This window comes from Seriola lalandi, unplaced genomic scaffold (assembly GCF_002814215.2).
Source record: "Seriola lalandi dorsalis isolate HSWRI2012SDOR001 ecotype SW California unplaced genomic scaffold, Sedor1 jcf7180002054559, whole genome shotgun sequence".
In the NCBI taxonomy this organism is placed as follows: Eukaryota; Metazoa; Chordata; class Actinopteri; order Carangiformes; family Carangidae; genus Seriola; species Seriola lalandi.
In genome coordinates this window covers 1962230-1989210 of record NW_019525112.1, presented here as the reverse complement: position 1 = coordinate 1989210, position 26981 = coordinate 1962230, and the positions used below count along the sequence as shown (strand labels likewise).

The 26981-nt window shown below is 41.2% G+C and overlaps 1 protein-coding gene across 6 annotated transcripts; it reads right to left on the bottom strand.

Annotated features, from left to right (window-relative positions):
• mid1 (midline 1) lies at nt 1-26661 on the bottom strand. 6 transcript variants are annotated; one of them, XM_023415887.2, is made up of 11 exons: nt 26567-26661; nt 12120-12841; nt 10161-10220; nt 6273-6368; nt 5338-5445; nt 3323-3471; nt 3109-3236; nt 2461-2604; nt 1735-1896; nt 1431-1638; nt 1-1077 (listed from the first exon to the last, which is right to left on the bottom strand). In XM_023415887.2, the coding sequence occupies exons 2-11, from the start codon at nt 12783-12785 to the stop codon at nt 729-731; spliced, it is 2070 nt and encodes a 689-aa protein (XP_023271655.1). In that variant the 5' UTR covers nt 12786-12841; nt 26567-26661; the 3' UTR covers nt 1-728. The 6 variants fall into 6 exon arrangements, with proteins under 6 accessions (XP_023271655.1, XP_023271654.1, XP_023271656.1 ...); XM_023415886.2 differs by lacking the exon at nt 26567-26661 and adding an exon at nt 22715-22798; XM_023415888.2 differs by lacking the exon at nt 26567-26661 and adding an exon at nt 20178-20198.
• Between the last annotated feature and the right edge of the window lie 320 nt (nt 26662-26981).

Genomic DNA, 26981 nt, shown 5'->3' with positions numbered 1-26981 from the left:
TCAAATGAAGTCACTTTTATTATATCTTGTCAGAGAGAAATTAAACGAGAAGTTGCGAAGATGAGCTCTTTTGAAACGGCTACAATGAGAAAATGAATGATTTCTCAACGCTTAACTGTAGTAGAGCATTTGCAGTTAATAAATGACTTGACTGATTTCAAATTAAAATTTCTAAGTGAAACTTCTTAACTACTGTTATCTGATCTATTCAAGTGCCTTTTCCTTACAAAAGAATGACAAGCAAACATTTGTGTTATGGTGCAAGTGGCTTAGAAATACATTTTATAGTGACAACTTTGTCTTCTCAAAGTGCTATGAATTAAAAACAAAACTTTCAGAAACATTACACCTTACAATACAGCCTTTCAAAAACAGAGTCAAAGAGTTGGCTTGTCACTTAAAGATTTATCATTACCCTTAACAACACAGGAATGTAAAAGCATGTAATATGAACTTAGAAATATCTAGAGCCTATTTGAAAATAGCTCTATGAATTTAAAATTGTAAGCAAACCCTTTAAAACCATCTAGCTGAGTAATGTACATAAATGTGCAAAGCAAAGAAATACATTTACAGATGCTTGTAAATAATTTCTTAAATAATTCCAATTATAATTTCAACATAGGCTTGAATAGGAATGTACAACCAGGGCCATTAATTCAGTCTGGTCTTTTTTTTTTCTTTTTTTTTTGGGGTACACAAAAGAAAATCCAGCAGGACAGGTTTTGTCAGTTGTTGTAATCGGTCCCCTCTAAGTGGTCTGGGATGGGCAGTCCCGTGAGGATTGTTAAACACCTGTTCCACACATTGAACACGGGGCAAACTGGCTGAGCAAAGGCGATGTCAAAGGTATACAAGTGCTGAGAGCCGACAGCATCGTAGAAAGACAGAGATCCAGAGTCGTAGTCCAACAATATGCCGAGACGCCGCAGGTGGGGTGAAGGCTCAATAGGCATCTCCTTGCTGTTGTGACGCACCACCCACGAGTTGTTGCAGCGAGACAGTACCCACGAGGCCGAGTTTTTGCCGATCCACTCATGTTTTGGCGCCGACTTGTACGCAATGCCCACTGCAAACCTGCATTTCCAAAGAAAAGTAGAAAGGAAGATTTCATAAATCACTACTACATGTCTAACATTTTAAATCTGACACATTATCAATGATGAAATAAATACAACTAAACGTCTACAGCCATGCCTGTGAGGCTGTACTCAGGCACAGTGATGCTTTGTTTTGACCTGATGATGGTGAAAAGTCAGGGGATCACCAAAGTTATTACAATTCATTCTGTGGAGAACATGAACATCTGTACCAAATCTCACTGGAATCTAGCCAATAGTTGAGGATATATTTAAGTCCCAACATGGTGGACCAACCAATCAACTCATCAGACCCGCACTGCCATCCTGAGATCCATAACTGTTTTTTACCATGTGCTTCCTCCTATCAGAGCCTCCCAGTAGTGGCGGCCGCTGTCGATGTAGACGTTTCCTGTGACACCGTAGCTGCTGTGGCTGGAGAAGCGGTCCTGACTGTGGCTCTTCTTGGATGATGTCTCATCCCTCTCCACTGTCAGGTTGTCATGAGACACCCTCAACTTCCTATGAGCGGACTTTGGGTCCAACTTGAACGGCTGACCTTAAAAGAAATAAAATAAAACAGTCCAGTAATTTTAAACTCTTTGATAATCAATTATACATGAGAGTACATTTTGTATAGTTGAACTTGACGTACTGTTTGTCTTGAGTTTCCCTGGTTCACTGCTGCGGTTTCCAGCCTGATTTATGGCCTTCACTATGAAGATGTACTTTGTGCCACACTGGAGTCCGTGCACTGTGTAGTGATTTTGCTTGATGTTTGGTACGATCATCCAGCTATCAGCAGAGTTACATAAACCTGCAGCCCAGACAGAGAGAGAGAGAGTCACTGACAAAGAACAAACCAAGTTATCAACAGAACTCCTAAGTTAGTGCCTCTATCAATGTTTGAAATTAAGACAATACAGCGTAATTGTTAGCAGCGTTTCGATCTACAGCTCCTATTTTGACTCATCAAATATAGTCACATTACCACTCATCCATGCGTGCTTGAACACTGAGGCAGATGAGAATAAATTGCTTGATCAAGCATGTTGTGACCTTGTTAGAGCAATCAATTCAAACAGCCTGCTGCTCATTTCAACCCCGAGATAATGTTGAGCTTCTTATGATGCGCATCTGGATGTAAATGTAGTCTGACTGAGCTGCTATTTTTTTTTCCGTACAGACACTCAAAAAAAAAAAAAAAAAAATATGCAGAGCTCTACTCTCCTGCTGCTTCAATACAATGTTATGTTTGGATATTGTAACATAGCCTGCAAACAATTTATTGAAATCCTTTTCAAATACCTCCCATCATTTCCATGTTTTCCAACACAAACATTATACTGCACTCCCACCAGAGAGCTGCATGCAGACTTACTGACAACATTGGATTGGCTGGTGAAGATGGCATACTGAAGTTCATATGATACGACAGAGAATTCATCATCTGATGTCCAGTGGACTGTGATCGTGTCATATGAAGCTGTGCACAATTCCTCACGGATTACTGGTGGATTTGGTGCTGCAATCGGAAAAACAAAAGGCAAACGTTTGAAGACATTAATGAAAGCTCTGTGGATGGTATTCTATCCACCACAACATAAAAAAAAACACCAGTTGTGGTAAACAGCACCATTCCATTTGTGTTTTTAATCCTGACAAGTGTAATTAAGCTCGGTAGCAGTTCCTCTAGCTATTACAGCTGCAGCCCCCATGCAGAGTTAACTTCACGCTGCACAACAGGCACTAAGCATAAACAATCAAACCTGTTTCATTCAGCAGAAAATAAATCTTAATTGCACTCTCTTATTTTGAGCTTTTTAGTTTTTTGTCACTTGCCATCAAGCACAGTTATAGTTGAAATATAAACTCCCTGTTACTATCCATGCCAAAACCTTATAACTGTATGAATCCATAATCAAAAGATAAGGTGAAGAGAGGAGGATAGATAGATTATATTAATTCACAGATAGGTTTCCTGCCAAACCATACAATATTGTGTGCTTAACTCCCCACCATCACTCACCCGTGAGGTAATCCAGGGTTTCTAGCATTTTCTTCTCCCTCGTGAAGTCCAAAGCAAAACTATCAAAAGTGTCATTCAGATTAATTTCTGGTAACAGGATTTGGGAGGATGCCGTTGCCATTGATACTCTGTAATAAAGATGTACACACAAGACATTTATGACACTTGTATACACTGTGTGCTGTATATCTTCTGACTGTAGCTGTTTCCTCACCTCTCACAGATACTTTTAGCCGTCTGAAGGAAGCGAGCGTGGTCTGTCTCCTTCAGGGTTTGGTCGGCTTGAGAGATGAGGGAGGAGGACCTCTCGATGCACTGTTTGCAGCTGGCTATCTGCTGGGCTAGCTTTCTCAGGCGCACAGACTGGGCAGAAAATAGGACACGTTGATAGATGAAAAGCTTGGTAAATAAACCAACCAATGTATGACCTTCTGCCTGAGGCACCGATCCGCCAGATGGTAGATTTGATTTTACCTGGCAAATTGGAAAATCCTTCTGGGGAAGAAATCAGATTTACACCTTGGACAATTAGATTTTTCAGTTGTGTAACAATGTTCTAAAAGCTACACGGGCACGAGAGGTGTGTTTATGAAACATCCCTCATAACACTGTCACAGTAACCAGACCCTCCCATCCCCCCACTGTGGCTCACTGGCTGAGAGCAACCTCACAAGTTGACATGAGGCACGGGGTGAGGAAGGAAAGAGTCCTCCTCCAGAGACGGTCATCGCAGGAAGCAGGGCTGATCTTAACTTTGACACTGAACGCGGCACAGCATGCCACCGCCTCTCTAATGGCAACGGGGGGGGCTGAAACAATTCAAGAGGCATTGCTCATTCGCATTAAATGTATGGACACTGTGCCAGATGTGCTCCAGACTGATACAAGGCACAGGACAAAACAAAGCAATAACCTCTGCAGTCTGGTGAGTATTTCCGTGCAAGCAGCCAACATGTACTGTATGTATAAGACCAAATAAAAGAATGTCTCAAACAGATGTGAGGACCACCAGCCAGCTGCCTGAGCTTTAGAGTAAAAAAAAAAAAAAACCTTTTTATGATCCAATAATGCATTGTACATTTTCTCATGCCACGTATGTTACAATGGGCTACGAAGGTACAAAAAATAACCAGAAAGCATGTCATGCTGTCACAGGATGTTTTACTATTAATTATAGATTGAACAACATAGGTGTACATTTGAAATTGGAATGCAGTAAACAATAAGCATTTCCTCATTTTCCAGTTCAACAAAAGGAAACAATATGTCTCCTGACAGGTATGCTGTTTTTACTTCTTGTTTAAATACTGTAAGTTAGGCTGAGTTGAGTTTTACTTTTGCAATAAAATAATTAAAATGCAAAATGTGTGATTGGATTTTGTTTGTGCTTCTCATGTACCACAATAAAAAAAAAGGCGTTTAACCCATTTTACCAAGTCGCCCCTGTATTTCCTATTATGGGCAGCTGGAATTAACATACTATGTTGTTGCTTTGTTGTTGTTGTTATCTTTTTATCACAGTATATAACAAAGAAAATAATAATAAATATATGCCAACATAAGAGTCAACACATTGTTTTTGAAAATTTTGTTCCATGTTATACAAATTGAACAAGAGTGTGTATTATTTCTGGAAATCATCTTTGTTTTGATTAAGAAAAGAGAGTTGCAACTTGACAAACTGGTTGAATATATATATTCATCATAATGCAGCAGAACATTTAGTCTTTGAGGATTCTGGAAATACCTTAAGAGCAGCAGTACGTGCTGTTCAAGGACCCTTTGGGTTTCCATTTGCTGGAAAATTGGATGCATAGCTCCTTGACACTAATGTAATGCTAATACATGAAAGGAACAAACTGGGCCTAATCTGTGATATGCTAAAATACAAAGACCTTGCACAAGTAGAGACTGTGGCATCAAAGCCTCTGTGTGTATTGAATGGCACAAGCTTGTGTTTCCTTGCCTATAAATTGAGCTGCTTATTTGTAAGAATATAGATGTGCTATTGATTGAAGTTACACGCCCTTGCTTTGAAGAGTAACAGTTTGTAGATACAGGGTTTAACTCAACAACAATAATATGTTACTGCTGAAGTCATGCGAGAACAGCTTGCTCAAGTGCTGAGCTGTGAGCTAGCTTGTCAGCTGTTTGGGGAGGTAATTATCAGGACATGCAAGGTGATAAACAAACAAAGGTTATCAACACACAAAAGGTGATAAACAGTACCTTCCCCTCCTTTATCTTGGTGGCGATGATTTGTCGTCGCTGCTGTATGATATTAATCAGCACCTCACACTCCTCAAGCAGCTTGTTTTCCTGTCGTGATGCATTTACCTAGACATGACACACAGTAAGTGTAGATAAGAGACAGTCAATACTGGAACTCTAATTAATTCCCTTTGACTAAATGTTGCACTGCACAAATTGAAGTTTGGAATCATTCTAGCATGTGTTACTAACAGCACAATCAATTTTATGCAAACCTGATGTGGCAGGAAAAACACATTGGAGTTTAATTCATCATCATTCTTTCAGCAATCAGCTGACTCAGTTCATTCGGTCTTTTTTTTAATCCCAAACACATGCGTTATCACAGACATTGTAGCATACATGTAATGAGATGTTTTAGCGAAATTAGCACATTTAATGACCTGTGTTGAGCCAGGTCAGTAACTAATGCGCGGTGAGGTAAAAATATTTACATGCCTTTGAGTAACAGTTTGAGGATACAAGGTGTAGGAGTGTAAATATAACAATATATCATGACCGATCTTTATTTGATATGCCTTTCAAGGATTCACATAGTATTTATCTTATATGTTCTTTTTTTTCTTTTAAATGCATAAATATTTGGCCCACACTTCATGTCAAAATACAGAATTTGCAGCAAAATGCATGAATACTACAGAAATGTTTTGATCTATAGACTAATGAACACTTAATCTTGTTGACATGATGAAAAGCCACTCTGAGATACAGTGATTCATCATGGTGTTAATAATTTAATGAGTTGTTGCCCATGAAATGCCACAGAGGCTAAGAGCCCCCCCCCCTTCCCCCCACACACACACACACACACACACACACACACACACACACACAAACACACACACACACACACACACACACACACCTGAAAGGGAACAGATAAACAAACTCACCTCCACGTGTTGGCAGGTTTGGATAAGTTTGCCCATCAGACTTTCCAACTCACTGGTCCTCTTGATGAGACTGCTGAGGTTGGAATCCAAGGCTTGCTGCAAAACAAAATTGAAAAGGAATATTTCATTACACACTGCTCTCCTGTCACTCCGCACACACACACACACACAAACACACACACATATACACACACACACACACCCCCACCTCCCCCAAACATCAAACTGTAAACAGCTGAATAAATCTTGGAGGAGAGTTAGGTGAATGGGAACATAAGGACCATATCTGTAACGAGCACAGGAGAGGACACACAAGGCTGCCACTGGATATGACTGGCCACATTTGTGTAGAGCCCCCAGCCCCCCCCCCCCCCCCCCCCAGTCCTCCCCATGTGCCAAAGATCCCATCATACTGCCTGCTGAGGCCATGGAGCTTAGCAGAGCATCTGCCAGTGATTTGGACAACTAAACCCTGCCTGTGTTAATCACTGACTCAGATCAAAGGCTTATGTTTCAAACTTAATCTCTCACTGTAATTGGGCAGCATGATGACTGCGTACTATGGTGGTGCAGTGTAAGTATTATTATTTTTAAAATAAAAGGTTACCGCATGATGGCGTTACAGTGTGCTAGCAATGATTTTAAATTAAAATAAAACTGAAAACAGAGGTGTAGGATATTCTAACTCCAAAATGGATTGACAACAGAAAAATGAGGTCTAGATTATTAATATTTTATGATGCCTTAAGAAGCCTAGTTTTTTCATCTGAATCAGATCTGAATTTTTAATCTATGATTAAAAGTCTTTAATAATATATGTGAATTGATTTGTGATTTTTAAAGAATTAATGTCCGAGATGGATTATTTATTCACTTCATCTTCATATGTTGAAAGCGCAAACATTATAAAAACTTTTTCTTTAAAAAAAAATCTCACAAATACTGTAAAATTATGTAATAGTGCAATTTTTAGTTTAGCTAATGTAATTTTTAACATCGTTCATGATTTTCCTTTCATCAAAACGGAAATAGCAAATAGTCAAAGAACAGAACAAACAGGTAAGAGAGGCCTGCAAAGGTCCAAAACTTGGGCGACCTTTTTCAGCTTAGATGTTTCGCATTGTGATTTTATGAGGTGTGTGCGTCACTGTCTACTGAAATAGCAGAGGTCTTATTTTACTGCTCTCACAAATATTATTTATTCATATGGAAGAGAAGGCGATGAAAGCCATCTCAGACGCTGAGCTGCAGGTAAAGGTGAGGTGGGTTCAAAACTTTCAGAGTGGACACATGAAACACAACAGTGATCGAACTGATTTTGAATATGGACAAGTGTATGAGCGTAAAAGGCTCCAGTGTGTTTGTTGTTGCTTGTTGATTAAGACAAGTATCACAGAAATAAAGGCCGTACAGAGAGAGGGAGAGACGAATGTTAAATACAGAGAGCGTGAGAGACAAAGCGTGTTCACCTCTCTCATTCTGTTGCAGTGGATTTCTCCATGCGCCCAAAGTATGGCTTCTCCTGCAACATTAATACTCCTCGTGTGTTTGGACAGCTCTCTCTAATGGAAGTCTCTTTCCTAAAATCATTTAAGGCTGATGAGAGGAAAGAATAGCAGCTTCCTTTTGAATGTGAGTGCTTCTGGTCCCGCACCTTTGCTTTGGCCAGTCTCTCTTCCTTCCTCTCAAAGTCCTGACAGTGACCTGTCAGGACTTTGAGTTTTATCCTGTGTCAACATTAGAAACTTTATCCATTGTAAAAGATTGTCGCTTTATCCTGTGAGCACCACGGGTCCTGAGACACAACTGCAATTTTAACTTTGTTGGCGGTGTAAGCTTTCATTGAATTTCACAAACACACATCACAGTGTGGACAGAACAGAAGTCCTGTTCTAGTGCACTACAGTGCAGTATCCATTAACTATACACTATGAAAGCTGTGCATTAAAGGCCCAATCGGTTTTTTAACCACATACATAACAAGCATTGAAGGGGTTAGAGTTGGGTTTTTCTTCTGATTATAATTTTAAATATAAGTGTTTTGTACAAATATTGTTAATGTATATTCTACTTATTGAGCTGCGAAAGACTAATAATCATTAGGCTGTGTATAAAAACACTTGTTAATCAGAGGAAGGGAAACACAGGTCCCAAGCTTGTTTTAAATCTAAGTGGTGTTCCTTCACCTTTTGATTATAATCGAATTACAGACTGTGTCTAAATAACCACCCATATAATGTGTTTCATACCATCTGTTAGTGAAATATATATTGCAATTATATTTTTTTCTTTAACATAATCTACCTTGCAACAAAAATGGCCTTTGTTTAGACAAGTCATCTTAAGCTAAAGAGGGACTAAGTTTTCATAAAATGTCACTTTAGAATGAAATTCTAACAGATAAAGAGGAGCCTTTATATGTCAGGAAGGTCCTGAAGTGTAATCTGATATGCTGATCCTGCAGGACAAAGGAACATGATGTGCCGTAGCCCAGGTGCCTCTGAATACCAGTGCACTCTGCAGGAGTGTTTCAGGAGCATTAATCATGGGATAATTATAATACAAAGTCATATGAAAGGATAGCGTATGTGAAATTAACTGCTATGAAAGTTTGGGGTGTTTTGAGGTGTCACTAAATAAGACTAGTGATGCAACACATTCTTTTTTTAAGATTATTGATGGTTATTTTTATTTGACATTGAAATAATATCACTATAACTGATATTAGAGATGTCAGCACTGTGTGTCACTATAGGAAGGCCCTGGTTTGAATTTCAATCCTGGTGCTTTCTGTGTTTCTTCCCACAGTTTTTCTGTTCCGACTCGAATTCTGTTCAAACTTAAAATTGCCTGTGAATGCGGATGTTTCATCTGTTTATATATATAAGCCTTGCAACAGACTAGCAACCTGGGTTTTTTTCTTTCTTTTTTCCTTAACACGCAATGGGCAAAAAGATTCTTCCCTTTCACCCAGTGCATGTTGGGATATGCTACGGCCACTCCTCTGATTATAAATAGGACTAAATTTACATAATATTAATAATGGATGATGGATGGATAATAACAGATATAATGCCAGACCAGGGTCATGTCATATAATGCCAAAACCAGACTGAAGTAATTATTGCATTATACGTGCAGGCACACACAGACACACAAACTCACATTTTTACAATGCCACAGTTTCCCTTTGTGAGAGAGTTTGAGAGAGATGTGAGGCAGTGTGGCTGTAAACATGTGTTTGGAAAAACCAACAACTATGAACAAGCTCAGCTGCGTGCCACCTGGGTCCTGCCCTGCGCAATGAGAAAAAAAACAAAACAATTTCTCTCTAAGATGGGAACTGCTGTTTCCTCTGTCACTCGAGGCTTCTAACAATGCAGCTAACTGTACTGTGATGTGTTGTCAAAGAGACACAAAAACATAATCAAAGCATGGATTAGTAGAATACATCCCACTGTAAAGAATTGCGTCAAGCAGCCGAGGATATTATACAGCAGAGGAAACAGATCACAGCTTGTGTAAGTCTATCAGAAGATAAAGGATAAAGGACTCTACTCATCACAAACTGTCCAATGCTCTTCTCTCTTTTACCACTGGGAGAATGTGCTTTATTAAAAAGAGACTTTACATTCACTAATACATCGAATAATGGCAACACAAAGCACAGTACTGTAACTGTCACCTTAATAACCACCAAGACTACGTTATCACTGACCAGATGTATTATGTGCCGAATGTATTTCACTCTCATTTCACTCTTTGCGTTGGTTTTCAAAAAGGATAACTGAGTGAAGTAGAGCCCTTAGAAAGTGGCATTCAGGTTGAGGTTGTTCCATAACATAAGTCTGTCCCTGAGTGTGTAATTAAAGAAATGATGCTGATCACCTGGTCTGCCTCCTGGTGTGAATGATCACGCCCCACACAGAGAAAGCGGCCAGAAGATTTCTGCACAATGACAGCATGATCAGACAAAGGAGACATGTTAAGACTGGTCCACTGAACTATCTCGCCAAAATGTTGCAAAAGATTGTTTGCATCCCAGTCCCACCGTGGCCAAGCATTGTGAAACAGAGGAACAGGCACAAAAGAGTTTCGGAGTGTTACTTTGTGATACAGTAAACCTTCCTTTTTGTGAGTCATGCTGTGAATGTTTGTGAACAAAAGGAGGACCCTCGTTTTTTATTTCATGCAGTCTGTGCCATGCAGGTTCTCTGGATAGACTTTAAGATGAACTTAAAGCGAACTGAAAAAAGCTCAAATCCAGCCGAGTTCAAGACTTACTCCCAAATTAAAAACAGCAGATATTTTAATGATTTAAAAGGAACGACCTTGCTTTGTTTGTGTACAGCTAAAACCACTATTACATCTTAAAGGCTTCAAAATAAAGCTCCACCGCATGATTGCCTTGTAGTGGCTATAAAAATGATCCCATGAGACTGCTGGAGCCACAGTAGAGAGCAACTGTGTTGGCAAAACACTAACCTAATAAGTCAAAATCTCTTATACGAGAGGCTCATTCAAGTCTATAATGGAAGGAATGCAGAGCCACCTTTTTTATGCTCCAGCAAACAGCATCTTCTCATGTCTTATTGATGTCAGCCCATCTGCTGAAAGTGAACAGCTCCACTTAACCTAAAACTGTGAAAGCAGTCTCTTGCATTGGGTGTCATTACATTTAAGCCTGGCTAAGTGAGAGAGAGTTTCCAACTCACTTTACTGTGTGTTCTATTCATACAGTATATATCTAATGCGCCGGCGTTTCTTATGATAAAGTTGGTCTCAAAGGAGAAGGCTGGCGATATTCTGTATTTCTATTATGGTCAACATGATCTTTTGAAAAGACCAAAAGCGAAGCCCATTAATTTCTACTGAAGACATACATGAAGTCATGAATATATACTTTCTTTTTTGAAAAAAAAAAAAGGAAAAATACTCTGTTAAAACAGCTGGGCACTGTAGTGTGGGCAAATGTAACTCAAGCAGGAGTAAATCGTGCATTTGTTGGGGACTATTTTCAGTCACGGGTTTGGTATGCTAATGAGTATTTATGGTAGAAGCAAGGTTTATGTGGGATTGACTCAAAATAAACTAAACTCTCCATTTTCATTGTAATGAAGGAACATGTCACCCAGTGCGATGGCGTGACTCAGTTATGTGGGTTTGGACAACAATGGAGGTCTATGGAACACAGAGGAATAAGCTATATCAGGCTTTGGCTACACAGATTTGTTAGATTAACTGTTGGTTTTGGTCTTTTCATGGGATTTATTTTTTTGACAATAAGAAAAATATAGAATATTACCAGACACGAACACTAGTAGGGAAGCCATTTTGTGGTGATTTATTTCATATGCTGCTGTAGATTTGCTTAAAGATAAGGCCTGCTTCACATTTTATTTATGTTTAACGGGGATGCATCTAATTTGCCTTAACATTATTCAGTATCGAGTTATTTGCACTTGCAAGGGAGATCACATTGTGTGTTTCAATACTGCATAATTTTTTTTAACTCCATCGAGTTTTTGTTTCTTATGAATCAGATTCAGTATCACAGCTCCACAGTGTAAAGCATAATAAAAATATATGTTGTTAACAATTACAGTTCTAACCGAAAAAACATCAAAACATTTCATAATTTGCTTTTGATCTGTGGTTTACTGCACTCATTTCTACATCACTAAAATCCAGCAGCTCTTATATCTTTTATAAAATGGAAATGCAACACAACTTACTGACAGCTGTGCGCCTGTCATGCTGTGATACCGTATAAGCTGAAAAGAGGAGTGGAACAAATGTTATTGAGCAACTATAGGAGCATTCCTCAAACTACAGATCACTTCTTACCTTGAGTTTGTCATATCTGTCACTGAGGGCTGCCACTTGGTGGTCTCGGTGTCGGCCAACCAGCTTACACAATGCACAGATCAACTGTTCATCTGTCACACAGTACATGTTGACCTTCTCATCCTCGTGCTCCAGACACATTAGCCCTCGCAGATGGGAGTCCAGCAAGGGCTCGATTAGACGGTGGCCCGTGAAGGGCTTCTTGTTGGGGTGGGTGGCCTTAAGACATTCGTCGCAGTATGACACCTCACAGGTGACGCAGGTCTTCACAGCATCCTGCGGAGGGTCCTGCTCGCAGAACTGACATTGCACCCGGTCACCAGGAGATGTCATGGCTTTGCTGTCGGGGGCGGCTCGCTCACGCCGGGTCTCGTTAGGAGAGTTAGGTCCACTCAGAGAAGCTTTCTGGTAGCGGTCAATGATGTTCTGTAATGTAACGTTGCGTTTAAGTCCCTCTAGGCCCCTCTGGTTAAGGGTGATGACATAGCGACAGGTCGGGCACTGAAAGGCACTGATGGACTGAATTGGCTCGCTGGGGGTGCAGTGGGAGACCAGGATGCGATGGGCACAGTTGAAACAAAGGCTGTGAGCACAGGGCAAGAGCAGTGGGTCCTCAAAGAGCTCCAGGCAGATTGGGCAGGTCAGCTCCGACTCCAGTGTTTCCATCTTCAGGCAAAACAAAGAGGGGCTGTGTGCGAAATCCAGGGAAGCTGAACAGCTATCTATAAAGATGACAAGAGAAATTAGTCAGAAAATGGTTAAAAGTAAATACGTCGCTTGGCATCATGTACAGTAGAGCTGAAATGATTATCCGATTACAGAAAAGGAATCAGCAACTAATATAACCTTAAAATACTTTTAAAGCAAATATACTAAACACTACTTGGTTTCAGCTTTTATTTGCCTGAAGTGGCAGTAAATTGAATATCTTTGGATTCTGGACTGTTGGTCGACCAAAACAAGCTATATGAATCAGATCAGCTGATTAATCTTTGATGAAAATGATTGTTATTGCAGCCCTAATGTCCAGGTTTAGACATGAAGCTTCTTTGAAAAAAAATGTGAATAAAAACAGACATCATGCATATTCTGTCTGTATTATCAAGTGCTTATGAAAATAAAAACAAAATTATTCATCTCCATCTTGAGTCATTTGATTTCCATTGCAAACCGAAAGTGAAATATGAATACAAATGTTATGTAAATACTTGTTACACATATCTGATTATGGAAATGAAGCAAATTGGAAAAATAAAACGAGCAGGCAGGAGAAGGCTCAAGCAAAAAAACACGTGTTTGCATATAATGCATATATCATACGTGTGTGTATAAGTCGATTTGGCTGAACTTACAACTTCGAGAATGCAGCAGCAGCTCATTTTAATTTGGCACAGGAATAGTCTAGCCTGTCCCCATGTGTTCCTCTCTATACTGTAGTCCGCAGGCCAGCAGGCCAGTGAGGACTGACAGCTCAGCCAAGCAGAAGTCTATTGGCCTGCTTGCTGATGGCTGGGGCTCCACACTATCACAGACACTAAGCCTTTGTTCCCGGCCAGTCAGACACCCCAGCTGCGAGTGGACACACTGTGCTCACAGCGTCTCTCTATGTGAACTCTCTACCTCCACTCATTATGTGTGAAGAAGGCAAAAGCTCATTATCAGGACAGTCGGACACAAGTAGCCTTTTGAAGTTGTGAGGATACAGCAATTACCTCTGAGCTACAGACCTGGGTTTGTTCTTTCCATTCTATTCAAATCTTCACAGACACTCAGCTATCCCACTGTACAGTACAAAACAAGAGGCGATTGTTGCACTTGTCTCCAGTGACTGTGATGCATCTGTGGGCCTTTGTGTCTCTGCTATTTTGTTCTTGAAACACAAAGTGTCTAGAAGTTATTATAGAGGATCAAAGACAACCTCTTCACTATTCAAACCCCTCAGTCTTAAACAAAAATATGTTAAACATCATTTCAGTGTTGGTATTTTATCATTCATGAACATATTCTCTTTAAGATTTCTGATTAATTTACAGTGCTGTAAACTACTGTATGTTTGTGGTGAATGATTCTTAACTAAATCATGCGTATACAAGTAGCCTGAAATGAAACTGTGACACATGAAACTTCTGAGCAACTCGTCCAACATGTCAGTTCTTTGGCAAGATTTCACTCTGAGACACAAGCCAACATCACATCACTTTAGCAAAGCTATCAGCTACAACATAGCGGCTCCCGCACTTGCGCAACTCTCGTCAAACAGGTTAAGTTGTCAACTCAACCGGGCTGTCCTAAATACAATGCGAAAATGAAGAGCTTTGTATGACAAACACAATGCAAAGACGCTTATCCTCTGATGTCATCCCCTGTGGTATAACAAACCCCAAAGTTACAAAAAAGCTTGTAAAACAACACTGTGGCAAAGAGCCACTGCAAACTGCGTTACAGCCCCAAGTAAATTACGCACTCCTGAAAGCTCTCCCATTCATACACAGTTTACTTTACCCACCGATGGATTTCGCCCCACTTTGCACTGCCGAGACATTTCTGCTGAGGGAAAACTTCTGACCTGAATCATGAAAACATATTTATGACAACAAATGCACCAGCCATAAACCCCTGCATGCTGTAGAGAGGGGCATCCAGATGGCAGGAGTCTTCACAGCCCCAGTAATCCTGCAGCAGAGCTGTCATTAAGCAAGAGGTTGAGCAAGAGGTAGCAAGCACAACAGGAAAAGTTGCCCGACAATTCCAGGAAAGCCAGCTCCACCTACAGCTGGAGCGCTGGCCAGCACTGGAAGAAGAGAGAGAGAGCGGACAACAGTGAGAGAGAGCGAGAGAGCGAGCGAGAGAGAGAGAGCGAGAGAGAGAGCCTCAGGACTGTGCAGAGCCCCAGCCAATGTCCTCATAGGCAGGTTAGTGTCCTCTCAGCCCTGCCCGTTCAGAAATTCAAAGCGTCAAGATCAGTTTCAGGTTTCCTTGTGTGGCCATCCCTCTGAATCTAGCAGGACAATGCTGGGGATTGGAACTTTTCTTGGCTACGCCACTGGGGATTCAAAGTGAAAGGCTGAAGACACAATCACAGATGAGAGGCAGCCTGAGAGGCAGCAGGATCCATCTGTAACGTGGGACAGAAGTCTGCGATTGCCTCAGCATCCAACCTACAAGAAGTGAATTACAGCACAGTCTGTTGTCTGTCCCTCCTGAGGCTTACAGAGTGTAAAACACATCTTGAGCCCCACAGTTAAAAAAAAAATAAAAATAAAACATATAGGCCTGTCTTACAAAACCCCCTTCAACCTCTTGACAGCAAAAACCGAGAGGACACTAGGCATCCACTCAGACAGACAACACTGAGAAATAAAGACAGACACTACATAACATCATCTGCTACATCCTAGTCTGTCCCAGTCGGCCCTCACGTGGGAATCTCCGAGGTGCCATCTGCTTACCATGTGCGTCTACTTCCAGACACACCCCCACTGTGCACCATTTGAATCCTCCTGTCATTCAAAGGAGTCCCCAGAGTGACTATCCTCTCTGAAAGGCAGCTACACACTGTAAATATTAAAGACGCGCTAAAGTTCAAACAAAGCGATGAGCGTGAGCCACATTGCTCGGGAGATGCACATGGGAATGTGACTGGCATTCCCCAGGTTTCCTCTGTATTATCTCCAACTGGGATAAAATGTAGTATCATGAGATCATTTAGGGGGAACCATAAGAAAAACAGTGGCAAAAGCTACATAGTGGTATATAATAATTAAAATCATGTACAAAATCAGAGCGCCATATGACAAAAGCAAGAATATATGCATGTAGTACTTGAACAGCCATATTTCCGAACAGTTTGAGGAATAGTTGATGTGTTTCACAGCAGAATCATGTTCCAAAATGCTGAGTATCAGCAGATATGACAGGTGTGAGACGCTCTACTGAGGGGCATTTTGTCAACTGATGAACTTGAGGACTAACTTAACATTTGGAGTTTTATTTGATCAGGAAATAATGGGTCATTTAGAGATGAAACAATTACATGTCTCAGATAGGAAGACAATTTCCTGCTCAAGCACTTTCTAATCCTTTTGGTTATGGTCTTTTATCACCCTTAATGATGGCTCTGAACCATGTATTCAGCGACTGAAAGAGTGTGATTGCTCTTTGTCTTCTTTCCTGGGGCAGACACCTAACATATTTATCTGTAATCCTGTCTTCACAGCGTAGCTGTGACCAATGTGTGGCCTGTTGCTGCTCCCTAAAGCAGCCAGCTCAGCAGCGGCGCACTCAGGCCTAATGTGATTTACAGCTGTAGCAGCACAAGCCAGCTGATTAGACTGACAAATCTACCTGATCTGCAGCTGCACACATTACTGAGATTAGCCTCATGCAGCCTGGCCTTGACCAACATCCATTATTATTGTTATTTAAATCATTATGGAGGGAAAGTTAATTACAAATCCAAAGATTTGGGCTAGTGAATGTAGAAGTCATCTGTCAGACAGGATTACATGGGAAAGAATGGCAGTGTCAGAAGTTGCTGCTGTGCACTCATCTGGCAAACTGGTGTTAACACACATTAAACTGTAATGAAAGCAAGACATGACTCAAATCAACGTCCAGTTCAGAGGCTGGAGCTCCTTCAGTGAACATGATGTTTTATAATGAAGCTGCAGATGAACAAATGGGGCTAAAAATCTGTAATGTAGATCATGTCTGTGGCTAATGAGCGTCTCTCAGTCTGACGACTGGAAATAGAGGTCTACAGGTCAGTTCAACTTTCTTTTGTTTGTCATTGCCTTTCAGTTCTCCGTCTGCTTACTGTCTGTGCTGTGGGCCTACAGGTCATCGTGGTTAGCATCAGAAGTTGCACAAAACTCTCATTTCCTCTCCGCGGCTTGGCAGGTGGCATCATCGGGAAAACACTGTGTCGTTTCCACAACCACAGGAACTGCACACAAAGTCACTTTCCAAGCACGCGGCTGCAGCCTGCTGCTCGGAGGCCCGGAGAGAAGGAGTGTCTCACTGCGCTCCAAACTACCGAGGAGGGGCACACATCTGGTTAAAGTCTACATACAGTATACAAGCCAGTTTTTTGCCCGTGTATCTGCCGTACCTCGTGTGGATATGCAAGTTGTAAACGTCACACAACAAAAAGTGATTTTATTTGTGAGGAAACATTCAAAGAGCGACACCGTGTGGCTGATGCGTAAAATGCAGCATACATGTTTTATCCATGCCAAGAGGTGATCCTTCTCACCATGAAAAATGCATTTTAATTTGTGACATTTCCTAACTGAGAAAATAACTATAATCCAAATAATGTTGCGACTTTAATTTAATCTAATTATATATTTTTTCGATATCCCTCCCAATTCTACAAGTAAACAAATGACAACAACAACAGTGATAAAAAAAAAAAAATAGCCATTATTATTCACAAATCTGTCTTCCAATTAATCTCACCTTACCCTAAAACTTTATAAAGACCTGCTCATTATGTTGCCATGGTGACAGCTTAATATCTAGAAGTGATCAAAGGCAGTGCACTCGGGTGGGAAGATGTCTAACATTCCTCCTCACAGGAACAAGATAAGTTACTAATTAATAAGGGGAACCACAGAGCCAACTGCAACCTTCCCAGTTTTACTCTTCATTACCTTCATGTAAGCAAGACACATATATGCTTTTATGTAAGTAGGCCTGTCACAAACTGTGTCCAGGAGTATTGCCAGAGCATATATGTATGTTGCAAGGGAGAAATGGCTGTATCTTTTATCTTATCAGTGGAGTAAATAGTATTCTGCTGCTGGATTATGCTGGTTTTATCTTCCTTAGTGCTGCAATGGATCTCTGATGTTTGAGTAAAGGTAAAAAAAAAACTTTTATGATGAAGCCATGGAAAGGATCGCCTATTGTAATTGTACATTCAGGAATAGTACTGCAAGGTCCACTACAGTGTTTGCTCTAACAAATTATATTATCCTCTTTCAGTCAGAGCCCAAAGCGTACACTGAGTAGCTGCTTTTATACTGGAAAACTACTCCTACACTCTCTGACGTTTTTTTAAATCACAAAACTCCCCTTGGCCCTCTCACTTAGTCATCTTATCCCTCAAGTATTATCCACAGCTGAAAACGTTAAGGATTCTGTGAGCACAACAAGGCCAAACAACTTGCACGGAGCGCTGCCTGGAGGCTCAGAAATATATGATGACTCAATGTTTTGGCAGCAGAACATGGAGGCACAGTAACATAAAATGCAGACCAAATCAAGAATGACCCTCTGACTTACCCGCCACATGATTACATCCATAAACAGGCAAGAGAGGAAAGAGCCACCTTTAAAGTCAGTCAGTGTTGACGTTTGGGGCTCTGCACAGTTACTCCACTGCAGTGGTCAGAACTTTGAGAGAAGTGGCTTGTCTCTCCTACTCTCCGTGAGTTTCTGACCCTCTAACCCTGTTCTCTAAGCCCAATGAAAATCAGCAGGAGGATCGAAACTTTCCACCCTTTTCTCTCCTCTCACTGAGAACTGTACCTATCCCATCTAGACACAGTGGGCTGCAAATTGTTGCATTAGCCAATCATATGTGAGGGGCAGGACTTGTGCTGGTTTGGTCTATCACTCAGGGCTATCAGAGCATGGAGTGTTGCCCATTACTCTCAACAAAGCTTTTTTTGTCATCCTCAAACAGACATCTTCCAAAGAGCTGGGCTGGACACCGCAAAAACAATCAGTGCATTAAAAACACATTCTCTCTCGCTATTTGCATAATTGGTAAGATGACAATCACAACAAATTTCAACAATATTCAGGCAAAGTCTGAACTGCTTTGCATTTCTCATCAACAAATGTTGTCTAGATTATTGCATTTGGAAATGTGTTTCACGCTTAAGGCAAGATTCAATACAGCCAAATGAAATAGTGCATAAGCAAACACAGGAATCAATGATGATTATACTCCCCACAAAGGACAAGAGAGATGCTTTATCAGTGGCCCAATGCAAAGTCAAACATGGATAAATGGTGGTACATTCACAGACAAGCCATTGTTTTGCCAACACAACAACGTCTATAGGCAGTTAGCATGTTCGTTAGCACAGATGTTGATGGGTAGGCAACTTGAGTTAGGCTACCTCTTATCAAAGGTTCTAGCAACGTTATTCCTCAAAGCGGTCGCAATCTTTTTGTTTTTCCATGTGGCATTCACTGAAATGGAAACACACAGGAATGCACTGTGGTTGCGACAGCTGACTTAGATAGTGTTGAAAGTTGTCTCAGATTGTTGGCATCTGTTCACCACTTTTTGGCTGCATGGAAAATGTTCCCAAACATGTGCTGGCTGACACAGTTGGCATCCAAATGCTGATGCTGATTGATCACATAAAGTTTTGGATTTGAGACCGTGCTCACTGTTTATCTATGAGGTCTGAGGTTTGTAGTTAGGCTACCTGAGATGACCTTGTCAGCGACACAAAGTCAGTGTTTTTGAAATGGTATCTCTGTGTAAAGCAAATGTTTATGTTATGTGGTAAAACCACAGCACATAAGGCACAGATTGATTACGATCAGTAGTAACTCTGAGCTCCTGCCAGGAGCCCTGCAGCGTTCAACAAAGTATGAAAAGAAAGGTGAGAGCAATGGAAAGGATTTAGATTCTGAGGTTGAGGCGGATAATGACTTGAAAAGAAACATAAACACATTAACATCTTGGTAACTGCATGAGACTTAGTGCAAAATTCAATGATAACAGCCGTAAGTACATGATGTGCAGTGTGGAAACACAAGCAATTAAGCCTAAAAAATAATCCAATTCATTTGCAGAGAAAACTACTGAAATTCAGAATTTTGTTGTTCGTTGTGATCTTCACTAATCTGTAAATCCAGCAATAATTTAATAAATTTCAAATATCTAGACAAAAAATAAAAGGAATGCAGAATACTGCAAAGCATGTTTATATTAGTGCACCAAAACTTTTCCAAACCCTAACTTTAAAGTCTAAGAGCGACTTAAAGGAGGCTTTAACGTGTCACCCACTGGAAATACATATCATCCCTTACCTCGCAGTCTGTTAGTCAGTCAACCAGACAGTCCATAGTCCGGGTGACAGATGTATATAGAAATAAAGCCCGGGAAGAGATTTTTCTGAAAACACCGGCTTTCCTCAGAAGCCTCCCTTTAGCTCCTACTCTCTGTCTGGGCTCTGCTGCTTCGTCTGCCTCACCGCTATCTCTGAAATTCTCTTCACACAGCTTCTTCTTCTCTAATCCTCTCTTAAGGAAGCCAAAACTGCTCCAAATGGTTCAACCAGGCGCCGACTTCTCAGGCTTTTCCCTCTTTGTATTATTTTGTTGGCTGGGATCATTAACTTAGTCCCATGAGAACATAAGGAGGTAAATAACCCCCCTCTTTCCTGTGGGAGGCTGTCAATCACATCTGATGATGAGGTGGTGAGGGGGGGGGACTTTTATCCACCAAGGAGGCACTCCTGATTGGCCACCAGGGAACAGAGGTGCCCCGCATGACAAATGGGAGCACTGGGATGGATGGGCCTGTAGAGATGCTCAGCTGAGGTTACGTGCACATTTATAATGGACTTTTATGCAGCTCGCTCATTTGCATGTCATTCAAAAGAAAATAAAGTCATGGAAATGAGTGAGTCATCAAAGCTGATATGTCCTTTTTTTTTTACACAGCTCAATTCAAGAGAACGTCGTTTATGCTGTACATGACTAACTAGGTAAATGTTAGGGTCCATCATGAGAATAATCACAAGCTCTTTAAAAGTCTTGTTGGTACAGTCTGGACACTCAGTGGGGGGACTGGGAGGAAAGCATAAAGCTTCCGTTGCCATGACAGTGTGGCAAAAGCAACGATGAATCTTGGCACTTGAGCCAGATGCCACTCTAATCTTTTCATTGGCAAACCTTCAGCTCGCTCTTCACAGCTTGTTTGTTTCTCAGTCAAGCCTACTGCTGTCTGTCACTCTCCAGTTCCTTCCAACATCCCATGCCAATCTAAAGTCTGCTGCATTTTGTAAGGAAAAGAAATGTGTAAAGACATTGTTAGCCGGACCTGAGAGGGGTCACACGGCTCCCAGTGACCACCACTAAACTCTTAGGCTGACAAGAAAGGAGAGACAATGGACAAATTAAGCATGACTTCCAGGGTGACTCCTTTGCTTGGCTCGTTCTGCACACATTACCAACACACTAATGGATTTGTAAACAGCACTGCACAAATCAGTTTCCCATGTAAAACAAACAGACTAGCAATGTCACATTATTCTCTCATGCCTCCTCAGATGCATGCCACCGCTCACAACATTCACAACAGCAAGGAAATCCATAAGAAAGTGTAACTGCTGCTGCCCCAAGGCCACACAGTGCTATGCATCCATAAATTGTCTGTGAAATAATTACTTTCACGTTGTGATTCATTTCGCTGCAATAAAATGCCATCAAACTCATGACATTTGCATGGATCGTGGAGTCACACTGACATTTGAGGCCAGTGCTACTCCAGTAGGATCAATCCGAACTCTGGAGTATAAAACATGAAATGGAAAAATGTCTTCCTCTGCTTTAGCCATTCCACAAAAGAAAACTTGTCTGGGCTGCGGTTTTACCAACTGTCCCCACCTCACCCGCTGGAAACCCAACCTGATCCTCCATCCAGTCTAGCACACCCACACACACACAAAGTTTCTGTGGCTTTCAGTCCGGAAAATCAGCAAAATAACAATTTAACTTCCAGCTATCTAAACAAATATGATGCACTGTTTACTTCCAAATATTTGACATCTGCTTTGTCATACATAGAGAAAATGACTGTTCCATCATAGCAATTTGATAAAATTGGACTCAAAGCCACAATTTAATCCAGTCAAGACGTTGGGAAGCTGACAATAAGAATTCTATTTTATGTTTATGTATTTGTATAAATGACAATCAAGATGTTGATGTTCTTGGTGTAATCCTAGCAAAACTACTTCCGGGAAATATCTTGCATTATTACTGCAAATATATTCCCTTATCAAGTAACAGCACTGTCGAAATAATTATTCAAAACAAATGAATATTCATCCACACTAAATAAGGCCATTTGCTGCCTGAGGCAGTTCTCTTGGTGGCGGTTGGCACATCAAGCTGTATTAATTGGAAAAAGACCTGAAAAGGGCCAGAAAAGCCCTCCTGAAGGAGAAGATAAGAAGTTGGAACAAAATAGGCTGTGAAATATGATGTTACATAAACTTTGATGGGGGAAAAAAAGAAACCGTATTTCTCTCAGGGACCATGCAGACATTTGTAAGATACATCCTCATGTTACAAGATTATGCTTCACCTTGGTACTCAGCCATTAGCAAGTGCAAAGTCATTTTGCACTGAACAAAGGAATCCTGGAATCTATATGTAATGTAAGTTGTCCAAATCTACATTATAAAGGGAAGAAAGTCTAAGGAAACACCTTTCCTTCAGTAGCAGGACGGACTGGATATGGTCAAAACAACTTCACCAGAATTTCTCCCTAAAGCAAATCACTCACAACTTTTCCATTGAATACAGCAGCCAAGAAGTAAGCAGTAAGCCTGACTTACGTGCTATTGCCCAAGGTGATCCTCCAAAACACAGCAAGAAGATCCAACTCCCACTGATGTCTCAGCTCTCTATTTCAGTAGCACATGGATGAGAGACTAAACAAAACATGAAGTAGCATCCCAGCTAGTCTCATTCCACACTCCCTCCCTCATTGCTAGAGCTCCCCACCCTGCACCCAACCCCAGCCATATGCTCACGCAAGCGTAAAACATGCCCAGGAAGCGTCACTTCCACTGGGTCATTTCATGGATACTGTCTCCATTAAAGCTCGGGGTCCATCAACCCCCCACTCCTCCTTTCTAGGGTTGAGCTCTTGCCCCTGGCTCCCCACCCTCTCAGCAATAAGACAAAGAGGTAACAAATGGAGTCAAAGAGAGAGAGAGGGGGGTTGCATAAACCTTGGGGACCAAATTTTGATGAGTTTCTGGCTAAACAAGCAGGGCCCGACCAGATGGGATCAGTCTCCAGGGCTGTGCTGCATCGCTGCATTTAATACACAGCTCCATACATCCTCGCAATGAATGTATTCTGCTGCTCGCTAACCAGCACTTATCACACCATAGACCATATACAAGTGCAAGGCAGCGCAAAACCGAATTTCTTCATCATGTTACGTTCGCCATTAAGCTCTCCGAAATGACACTAATTAAAGTCGGAGCGCAGATGCCTAATTGAGTTACCACATGCTTTGGCGTCAAGATTGTCTTTTTGAGGGCAAACCCTGATCTAAGCAGCAGTAATTGTTTTCCCAACTAGGACAGTCCAAAACAGCCACTCCTCTTTTTTGCCAATAAACAATAAGATGAAAGCAGAGCCAACCCCCATCATGGCAAAGGTTCAAGATTTTAATTGCTTTCATCCCCAAGGCATACTGCCCATAACTAAGCAACACACAGTCAATCCAAACATCGAACAAACAGATGAACACCTTAGTAGCAAGCCAATCAACACTTACTGCAATTGATCTTGAACTTTCAACAGGGGTGTTATTTGGAGCAATTTAAGGTAGTATCCCGCAGAAAAGCCTCCCTCTTTTCGCCGTTGAAGCCATTTATTGCAAGCACCCTGGGTAGAAACTGAAGTGTGCAAAACAGTTGGCGAACACGTCACATCACATCACCCAGTGTCCACATGCATTTAGAGTGCTTTAAGATTATCTGGCAGAACATATAGGACTGTTGTAGGCATTGACCTGGAATTGATTCTTGTCCTCTGAGCATGCTGCGGCTTTGTTGGCGCAGGATCAATTCTAGGCCTAGTTCTCTAATAACATTAAGACACTTTGGCAATGCTTGAAGCAATGTACAATTATCCAGTGCATGTATAAAGATGTTTACTATCAGCCCTCATGGAATGATTAACAGGAAAGCTACTATATATTTTTTTTTTTATTCAAAAGGTAAAAATAAATGCCAAAGGAAACTTTCAAACATCACTCACCATGAAAACTAGTTATACTTTGTGGTTGAAAGCAACACAATGAATGACTGTACTGTCTGGCGTTCGTTTTCTTATAGAAATGAAACAGTGAAGGATCTTTGGGAATGTAAGGTCATGCGTTATGTTTAGTCCACACCACAGCCTCATAGCCTGAAAATCTTTTTTTTTTTTTTTTCCTGCAAAAAAAAGAAGTATCCTTTTGAAAGGGTGCGGTGAACGCCTGCCTGCTACATTCTTTGCTGCTTGGAGAAGTCTGTAATTGCTTCCAGCTTCTGAGGGATCTAATGCGGGGGAAACCAGTGTCACATCTTTATCAAGAATCTCCCATCAGCAGCACTTCAGATATGGTGCAAGTGAAGCGCTCTGCCACCCAGACATCTGCTAACTCCACCCAAAACACCACCCCTGAATACATGCTCTTTATTTTTTTTTCAAGCAGCTGCAGCATTTAAAGACACTATCTATTCAACGCAGGTATAAAAGTCACACATTTAACTCTCATGAAGAGGTTTAAGACCTGCACTGTTCCATTATCCTCTAGTCAGAGAAAATGAGACACTACACCACTAAGCTCCAACCTCCTACACCAAGAAATGCTGGAGGAGGTCTGAACATCTGTTGTGGTGTGCTGCGTTCATGTGTCCAAGGAGACTGTTAGAGCCAAAGGCAGAAGCCCAGCTGTTGGGATATGGGTCGGCTGCATCCGGGCTCAGGGATGTTTTCAAAACACTCTCTGCTAAGGATGAGCCACTTCTGACAGTGTTGTCACTGTTGCAGTTAGCACTGTCAGTGATAACCACCGGTGTATGCAGTCCGTACACGTATCAAGGCCCGTCTCCGCTGTGTTGCAGATGCTCTTAAAGGTTAAAAGACAGTCAAAGCGATCAGTTTTCCTGCCTGGCTCAGTTTGGCTCTACAAAATATCTTCACTTACACTCCATCTACATGTCAACAAAGCATTCTTTCAAGACAGTGTAGGACACATTCCTCAATCTTGGCCTGTGAAGCACATTCTCTGGAGTTTAAAATGGATTAAACATTTGCTTCTCCCACAGAGGTATCATTGATGAAAGAATATTCTTCTTCTTGCGCAGTGTGGCGAGTCCTCAAACACACACACGCACACCAACACATATACACAAAACACCCCATTTCCATGTACAGCTTTTGGCTGTAACAATGAGACTGAACCAGCGTTAGTTCACGCCCTGTCACAACAACCAAGGCCCCCGAGATTTCACAGCTGTTGATGGAGCTGGCACTGCTGACCTGGTGGAGACGCTTCTGTTTATCATTTGGAACGAAGAACGAAAAAACGGAGCTTCATGATGAGAGAAAGAGTGAGATTTACAAAATAGATTAAGAAAAATCACCAGAGATCCGAAGCACTCAGAGAAATAATAACGCTACATTCAAATGAACCGTCTTCCCTGGCCAGTTCATAATAAGAAAAAGATTGGTTGGATGAATATAATTCAGAAAAGATTGATACCAAGAAAGAAAACTTCGGTTTCACTCTCTTGAAACTGAGGGAATGAGGGCATTTCAGAGCAATAGCAGAACCAGATGCTTGCATGAAGGAAAGTACTGAAAACCGAAATGAATTCGCCAGAGTTCCCTATCCACAGTTATTTGGCACAATTACGCATTCAGTTCTCTCTTAGAACAACATGACATTAGTTTAGTTCTCACCAAAACAAAAGTCAGGAGGAGAGCAGTGCAACTCATTGAAAGTCATAAGCTATCCTCAGAAAACTGAAAATCTTGGAAGTATCACAACAAATTGTGTTCTATTTTTTCGCCAGTTCCATAATTTGCAGTTGTTTTATGAGGAAGTTGATATCTCAACGTGTATTGAACCGTCAGCAGATGGGTTGAATGTGCAAACAAGACTGAGCTGGTTGTTAGGAAAAAATTCTGGCTCTCCCTCTAAATTAACATGATCTTCCTAAGAAACACAAACAACCAACACTCCTTTACTGCGTTGCTCCAAAAATGCAGAGCTTCCTCTACTTGTGAATACCTGGTTGTGTACGCCACTGTGCTTCCAGGTGTGTGTGTTTGTGTGTGTGTGTGTGTGTGTGTGTGTGTGTGTATGTGTGTATGTGTTTAGTATTTTCCTGACTGTACAGACTGCAGTATGTAGGTTCACGTCAGAGAAATCAGTATCCAAAGTATTAAACTTAATGTGAAGTTAATGATGTGTATTACAATAGAGCTATTAATTCAAGAAGACTTCAGCTTTGGCAGGAATTTCATCTGGCTTAATTTAGAGGCATTATTCAGACTTCATACAAAGGTGCTTGTCAGAAGTCCCCAAGGGGATGGTTTGGACTGCCAAAATTTAAGACCTAGCACCGATTAAACTCCCTTAACCCAATGCCACTAAATGTTTCTTAATCAGATCTTACCTGCTTCCCCATGGCTGCAGTGTTAAGTGTCTCTCCTTGGTGAATAAGTGCTAGGCTATCACAGAGTATGACTGTTAGGCAGCTGGTACTTTCCCTGAGGTAAAACAGGCAGGAGACAGGAGGTTGAAGGTGTTCTGTCTGCATGTACACTCCCTTCATCGGGGGTGTGTACACACACATACCTCACTGACACACACTCTGCTTCTCATCTGCGCTACAGGTTTACACAGGAGCATGGAAAGCTCCTGAGAAGACTATTTAACCCTTTGGCGAGCTGGCCTTGAATGAAGACGTTCATTAACTCCAAACATTAAACCGTGAAAAAAAACAGCCAGAAGTTATAGCTTAACTTATCACCGGCAGTGGCAACGGAGCGTTTAATAAGTGCTTTTCCACATTTTCTGCAGGTAAAGAG